General features: G+C 39.6%; 1 protein-coding gene across 1 annotated transcript; it reads left to right on the plus strand.

Annotated features, from left to right (window-relative positions):
- The first annotated feature begins 282 nt into the window (after window positions 1-282).
- On the plus strand, window positions 283-4,377 carry LOC143863959 (tubulin beta-2 chain-like). The gene is made up of 3 exons (XM_077374768.1): window positions 283-772; window positions 2,628-2,897; window positions 3,507-4,377. Exons 1-3 carry the CDS (start codon window positions 379-381, stop codon window positions 4,178-4,180), a joined length of 1,338 nt encoding a protein of 445 aa, XP_077230883.1. The 5' UTR covers window positions 283-378; the 3' UTR covers window positions 4,181-4,377.
- Window positions 4,378-8,522: the final 4,145 nt, after the last annotated feature.

Below are 8,522 nucleotides of genomic sequence, written 5' to 3' on the forward strand. Positions count from 1 at the left end.
CTTTTAGACAAGACACATTTACAAATAATTAAAAAGACATGTGAACTGACTAAAATACCCCAATTTCAAAAGTTCCCGAAATACCCTACAAAATCCTCCTACAGGCAATGGCACGAGGGCTGTGTTTATCAAAAACCGAAGGGCATTTCAACTTCCGATTTTAAATTAAAAATGACCTTACTCTATTCTGGCCGGCATTCGATCTCAACCGTTGATCTTTGTAACAAATGTAGAGTAATCCCGTGACCAAGATTTTTCAGTTTTTCTCTATAAAGGACAAACAAACCTCCATTTTCTCCCTCAAGCTCAGAAGCGAGAAGGAAGATCTTTTTCGATTTCCAATTCTACCCCTGGGAGAGAGCCTATAGTTGAGTAAAAATGCGTGAAATTCTTCACATTCAAGGAGGGCAATGTGGGAATCAAATCGGATCCAAGTTTTGGGAAGTGGTCTGTGATGAGCATGGGATAGATCCAACGGGCCGGTATATGGGAAAGTCCGAATTGCAACTTGAGAGGGTAAATGTGTATTACAATGAAGCAAGTTGTGGGCGATTTGTACCTCGGGCCGTGCTCATGGACCTCGAGCCTGGGACCATGGATAGTGTTCGGACCGGGCCGTACGGGCAGATTTTTAGGCCCGATAATTTCATTTTCGGACAGTCCGGGGCGGGGAATAATTGGGCCAAAGGGCATTATACTGAGGGTGCGGAGCTTATTGATTCGGTACTTGATGTTGTGAGGAAGGAGGCTGAGAACTGCGATTGCTTGCAAGGTATTTACTGATTTTGGGAATTTTTTTATGTACTATTTTAGAGTTTTTGAAGGTGGATGATGGGTTTTATTAGGGTTTCTGATTGATGAATTTTGTTGGGTTTGTTCTAGTTTTTTTATTTTGGGCTTTTATGCTTTTGAATTTCGAAATCGGATGATTGTTTTTTTGGCTATTGATTTTGGCACTACCTCGTTTTGATAATTGCACTAAATCACTTTGTCTTTAAAATTTTAATTGGGTATTGAGGGCTTTTTGGGAATTGAAATAACCGTTGGAAGCTGGTTAAATAATAAAAGACAAGGTGGGTTGGTGCAGTTATCAAAACATGGGAGTGTGATTATCAGTTTGGGCAATGCCATGTTTTGATAATTATACTAAATCACAGTGTCTTTTCCATCTCAATTGGCTTTTGAGTAGAGGTGTCAATGGACCCAGACAGTCCGATGGACAGTCTGAATCCGAACCTTAATAAACAGGATCTAGGCACATGAGAAGGATCCATGGACATATTATGGATCCTCTTCATAAGATCCTGAAAAATTTCGGATCGTGATCAAGAAATGGCAAAAAAATCCGATGGATAGTCACGATCCGAAATCCTTTTACTAAAATACCCTCTAAATATTTCTTATATTAATACTTAAAGAGGGGTATTTTCATAAAAATGAACTAAATATTACTTACCTTATAACTTTCCACTTCCTCCTTTTCCGGGCACCATTTTTTCTTCCAATCCTCAATTGGTTTTTCTTCCTGTAAACTTGCCACTCTGCTTCAACAAGGATTAGTTACTCAAAAATTTTATCGTCGCGCACTCTCGAACATTGGAGTTCTTTTCAACAATAAATCCTATTCCTCATCAAAATCATGGGTTATTATTAGATATAGTAACTAATTCTTTTCTGAATTGAGGAAGTTTTTGAGTTCATTTCAAATGAAGAAGGCCGAGATTTTTTGTTGTTTTGTAAGTAGGACCTACTAGGACACTCCGATGGACGGTCCGATTTGAAATGGATCGTGACCGGGACACAAGAAGTAGGATCCAAAGAACACTCTGAATCCGATCCGACCGATAAGGGATTTGAATGGATCGTGACTAAGACATAGGTGGATCCGATCCGAAGTGGGTCCGTTGACACCCCTACTTTTGAGAGCTTTTTGGGAATTGATTTGATAATTGCACTAAATCATATTGTCTTTTCCATCTCAATTGATTTTTAGAGCTTTTTGGGAATTGAAATAACCGCTGGCAGCTGGTTAAATAAATAAAGACAAGGTGAGTTGGTGAAGTTATCAAAACTTGGTAGTGCGAATATCAGTAGTGGGCAAATCCATTTTTTATAATCACAGTAAATCACATTGTCCTTTCTATCTCAATTGGGTTTTAAGAGCTTTTGGGAATTGAAATAACCTTTGACAGTGTTAAATAAGAAAAGACAGAGTGAGTTGATGCAGTTATCAAAACATTGTAGTGCGATGTCAGGAGCTGGCACTGCCATGTTTTGATACTTGCACTTAATGACATCGTCTTTTCCATTTCAATTGGCTTTTGAGAGCTTTTTGCAAATTGAAATAACCTTTGACAGCTGATAAAACAATAAAAGACAAGGTGAGTTACTGCGGTCATCAAAACATGGTAGTGCAAACAGAGGAACCAGTCATAAAAAATCAACGACTTTTTTTTTTTTTGCCTTCCTTTTTAAGTTTGTAGTGTTACTCTTTTTCTTTTCTTTTTTGTTTGAATTTATTCCCATTTGATTGCTGATTTTTCATTTTTTTTTTTTTTGTTTAAATTTCTTCCGAATTGATTGCTGATGTTTTGGTGTGTTGGGCTTTCTACTTTGATCATTTGCAGGTTTTCAAGTTTGTCATTCGTTGGGTGGTGGAACTGGGTCTGGAATGGGGACTCTCCTCATCTCAAAGATCCGCGAAGAATACCCAGATCGGATGATGCTTACCTTCTCTGTCTTTCCTTCTCCCAAGGTCTCCGACACCGTCGTGGAGCCCTACAATGCCACACTCTCTGTTCATCAGCTCGTCGAGAACGCTGATGAATGCATGGTCTTGGACAATGAAGCCCTCTACGACATCTGTTTCAGAACTCTCAAGCTCTCCACTCCTAGCTGTAAGCAAAATCCTAATTAAGCCCACAACAAAGAAAACTATAACAGAAATAGATTAGACAGAGCAACTCAGATATCATTAACTTTACTGACTTTATATAATTCTGAATTCTCTATCTTCCATGTTTACAACAAAGAACTGGTGAAACACAAATACAAACTATAATAGTTTCCTAGACTGTCCCAACTACTAAACATGGTGTTGGGGGTTCCACGCAAAAGCAAATAGTCCCACATCGGATAAGCGGGTTATAAGGGAATGGGCTCCCTCCCTCTAATGGCTAGCTTTTAGCGGTGAGTTCTACCCAGTTAAATTCCTACACATGGCACTACCCCAAACTGTTTTCACTGCTTCCAGTTACATCATAGAAAAACAAAACGATCTTAACTACTGAACATAGCACTACTTACAATTACACCAGAGATACACACAGACACACCATCCTACTGCTGTGTTTCTACTACTTACCGTTATATCAGAGCAAACTTGATGCTTTCTCGTAAATTTTAGCAAATAAGTTGGCAATGCTTTCCAACACAACCCACAAAGCAAATCCAAGTAGAATTACTAATCTTAGTTTTATCTGCTTTTTTTTTCTTGATTTTCTCAGTTGGTGATTTGAATCATCTGATCTCGGCAACAATGAGTGGCGTCACATGCTGTCTCCGATTCCCTGGCCAATTGAATTCTGACCTCCGAAAGCTCGCAGTCAATCTAATCCCCTTCCCACGTCTCCATTTCTTCATGGTCGGTTTCGCTCCCTTAACTTCCCGTGGCTCTCAGCAGTACCGATCCCTCACCGTCCCAGAACTAACGCAACAGATGTGGGATGCCAAGAACATGATGTGCGCCGCAGACCCACGACACGGCCGCTATCTAACAGCATCTGCTATGTTTCGTGGCAAGATGAGCACTAAGGAGGTGGACGAGCAAATGATCAATGTTCAGAACAAGAACTCGTCTTATTTCGTGGAGTGGATCCCAAACAATGTGAAATCGAGCGTGTGCGATATCCCGCCGAAGGGTCTTTCTATGGGGTCGACGTTTATTGGGAATTCGACGTCAATACAGGAAATGTTTCGGCGAGTTAGTGAACAATTCACAGCCATGTTTAGGAGGAAGGCCTTTTTGCATTGGTACACTGGGGAGGGGATGGATGAGATGGAATTCACAGAGGCGGAGAGTAATATGAATGATTTGGTGTCGGAGTACCAGCAGTATCAGGACGCAACCGCAGACAATGAAGTGGATTATGAAGAGGAGGAGGAAGGCGCAGAGAACTGAAAGAAAGTGGCTGTTCTTTATCTAGCTTTTTATAAATAATATGTAGAAGATGAAAGACGAGGGTCCTTTCTTCTAAAATCTTCAGACTACCTCATGGAGTAAAAATATGAAGAGGACCTTTATGTTTTTCGAATGAATGTTGAAGTGGATTATGTTCTGGTTCTTGAATGAATGTTGATAGTCCTTTTGGTTTTGTTCTTTTGTGTTGTTAATGAATGATGAGAGCAAATGAAAATCTTTCGCCATGGCGTGTAAACCAAAAGCAAAAAATAGAGATCTGATAGATGTCGGTTTCGCGAATCTTGTTTTGTTAAAAACTTGGTGGGAGAAAAGATGGAGAAAATGGAGACCTTGATCATTTGGCTCAACATGTGCACATAGGGTGTCTTCCCCACAACACTTGGCCCATATTGTGGTGAGATTCATCACCTTGGCTAAATTCAAGCAAGTATGCATAGGTTTATCACTGATGCAAGCAAACTTGCAAAGACCCACTAATCAAGTGTCCAAGCACGCCAATTTTTTGGTTGGTATCATGTTCTTAGGTTTAGTGCTATGTATTTTGTCTATTTCGAGTTATAGATCTCCCTCCCTCATGTGTTCCGAGTCAGGGGTGGTATCATGGTCCTAATGTAACATCTTTATCTTTATCTAATAAACCGGTAGAGGTCCCTGCTAAATCCCAGCTTACCTACCAAAAAAGACTCAAAGCACGCTAATTTTAGAGGTAATAACTATCTTACAGAGTAAGAAGCTACATTCCAAGGCAATAATGAGGATTGAGCTTATCTCATTTATCTATACTTCTTGATCTAATAGTTACGAGACATCACAAACATAAGGCAAAGAATGCCCTTGCAATGGTGAAGGTGTGCCAAAACTACAAGACAAAGGGATAGTTTTATCCGCATTTGTACTTAGAAACACACCAATGCACTTACATTTCCTCTCTTGACATTCTCAAAGCCCGTCCTCTACACTTTTCCTAACCCAAATCTTCCTTCCAGAGGGATTTTGGGTATGGGAAGGATAATTTCGCAGGAAGATTAAGTACAAAAAGAGTGACCATTTTTCTTTTAAGTACAAAGATGGTCTTCCAAAGAGGATATGTTTGTGGCTATGAGGGAAGCTTGCATTTAAGTTCTAGCTGCAATCTTTAATTATTTTGCATAATAGAAATTCTGAAGAATTTTAGAGAATTTCTAATATTCTTGAATGAATTACAATGGATCTCAAAGTGTGCTTATATAGAGGCACAGAGCACACACAAGATAAACATAGACAGAAATAAACATAACCAAGGCAAGAGATAATTCTAGAAATCCTACCTACTAAGATTACCCTAATTGTTAATTTAAGCTAGCTCCCTAATCTAACTAGGTTACCGCATTCAACCCACTTGCCTAATCTAGCACCAGGGTGATCCAACGGTGTGAATTCAACACAATCAGACTGTGAGATCTCACATATTCTAACATGCCCACTCAAATGTATGTGGATTGAAAAATCAACATACGTTTTATTACAATGAAATTCCCCAATAAGAAAATAAAATTTTCTCCCCATAAGAAAATAAAATTTTCTCCCCATAAGAAAATAGAATCTTTTGATTTGAAGAGCACTGCTGAAGATTGATGATAGATATCCCTTGATGTTGTTGCTGATGATAAATGCCGAAGAAGACGCCACTTGTTCATGTGTCACGAAGAGGGCTCAGAAGCCAATAGATCATAGCCTCAAAGGAGCTAGATGATACTCAAACCTCGATGGGCGAGTAGAAATGGGTCACTATGGACCAATGCCGAAATGGGGCAAAATAGACCAATGCCGGAATGGGCAAGAATGAGCCACGATGGGCAAGAATGGACCACGATGGGCGAGAAATCATGGGCCAGTAAGTACCGATCCTCAAGGAATTTGACTCTCTCAGGCACGAACCTAAAAGAATGGAGCCCCTCAACTGAGTAAAGTAATCAATTTCAGGCACGCACCTCGAAGAGGTACCTCAACTGAAATAGGACAAAGAAAAAGGGATGGAGAAGGAAAAAAACGACAACAAGTGGCTCAGATGACAAATATCAGGACAATATGTGAAAAACAGTACATATATCAAATATGGGCTCTTGAAAGAAAATGAGTGCATTAAAAATACTAGGGAAAATATAGAAAATGAAATCAAGGGGTGCATTAATCAAAAGACTGGATTTTGAAATACCAAAAGAAGGTGTGCAATTATGGATATGGAGAATGACATATCAAGGAAAACAAAAGAAGCTAAAAACTAGGGTAGAAACCGCAACCTAAAAGAAGGGAAGGAAATCCCAAGGAAGAAGATGTAGGATTGGCGCAACTGCTAGAAGTGTTGATGATGGGTGCAATGCCCGGCGGACGGCTAGATCGACTGTCCGCCGGAGGACGCACTCACGGATGTTGTGATCGGCAGGTCTCTCAGATCGACCGTTCTGATACTATGAAGAATTTTAGATAATTTCTATTATTCTTGAATGAATTACAATGGATCTCAAGGTGTGCTTATATAGAGGCATAGAGCACACACAAGATAAACATAGACAGAAATAAACATAACCAAGGCAAGAGATTATTCTAGAAATCCTACCTACTAAGATTAGTTTAATTGCTAATTTAAGCTAGCTACCCAATCTAACTAGGTTACCCAATTCAACCCACTTGTCTAATCTAGCACCATGGTGATCCAACGGTGTGAATTCAACAAAATTTGACAGTGAGATCTCACATATTCTAACAAATTCTAATTAAGGGTGTCAATTTTGGCTCGGGCTCGGAAGCTCGCTCGAGCTCGGCTCAGAAAAAGCTCTCGGCTCTAGCTCAGCTCGAATCCTTAACTAGCCGAGCCGAGCCGGCTGGCCAGGCTAGTTAAGCTTAATGAGCCGAGCTCGAGCTAGGCTCATCTCATTAAGGCTCGTTAAGAATTTAATATATTTAAATATATATATATATATATATATATATATTATTATATTAATATATACACTAAAAGGGTTGTCCAGGGAGTGAAAAGGGGAGGCAAAATATGTCACTTCTTTTTTGGAACCCCATTTGTTACTTGAACCACCCCCGTAGTGTAAAAAGAGTAGTCAAATTACACTAGATAGGGCTGTCCAGGGAAGATGAGGGGTGTGAACTTAATATAACCCGAGCTCGATAAGGCTCGCGAGCCTGACTGAGCCGAGCTGAGCTCGAGCCTAGTTCGAGCCCGAGCCGAGCTTTTGAGCTTAACGAGCCGAGCCGAGCCTGGCCAAGCTCGGCTCGGCTCGGCTCGTTTACACCCCTAATTCCAATTGATTCTTCACCAGGCTCCTCTCCTTTCTATTTTAACAATATAAATGGTTTTAAATTTTTCCGAAATGATCGAAATGTTTCCATTTTCATACCCACCGAAATGAATTTTACATGATTTCTTTTTACGTCGTTATTTCCCCAAAATTTTGACTGAAATTTCTGAAATTTGGCCGAAATGGTCGGAATGACAAAAAAAAGTGAAAATAAGTTATTATTTGCATTTCATTAAATGTAGAGAATGATATTTGGTAGGTAACATCATCCCTTCAAGCATTGGTAGTCTTCTTCTTCCTCCTCCCATACTTGGTTTTTGTCCAGAATAGTCACAAAAGAAAACCCTAATTATCTCATATACTCTAATATATATGGAACGTCCAAGGCAGAAAATCGTTTTCTCCATACTAATGGTCCACATGGGCCCACCAACAAAAGTAGTTTTCTCCAGGTAATTTATCTAATTAAATACAATTTAATTATAACAAATTATAATAATAAGCTAATAATTAGCTAAAATACCCAAACATGTTATAACTTATCTTATTTGCCCACAATAGCTCACTTCAACTACCTATAAAGGTTTAAGTTTAAAAAACATTTGCAGATAAAGTTTAATTTTCTTAAAGTTTATTGATAGAGTCTTCAAAAAATTAATGCGGGGCATTCCATGATCGGCATGTGGGTACAACGATCGAATAATATCTCGAGGTTGATCGGCAATGCATGTCATCTAATGCTTGATTCGATGGACTGGTGATTGATCGAAGGGTCCAAATTGATCCGACGTATTCTGAAGCTCTTGGTGATTGGCTTGGGTTAGCTTTGCATTTCCTCAGGTTGGATTGGGTTGGGTTAGAGTTGAAGCCTTGCCAACCCGATCCGACCCGAACTCGACCTCCGTCCTCAAATTTTATCTTGATTTTTTTTGGGTTAAGCTTTTTTCATGTATTTTTTTGTTTGGCCCTAAGTGAATCTGACCACAAGCCGACCCGATCATGGGCTAGATGGAGAGGGGGGTTGGGTT

Source organism: Tasmannia lanceolata, unplaced genomic scaffold (assembly GCF_043159265.1).
Source record: "Tasmannia lanceolata isolate RefF3 unplaced genomic scaffold, GAP_Taslan_0.1 ptg000044l, whole genome shotgun sequence".
In the NCBI taxonomy this organism is placed as follows: domain Eukaryota; kingdom Viridiplantae; phylum Streptophyta; class Magnoliopsida; order Canellales; family Winteraceae; genus Tasmannia; species Tasmannia lanceolata.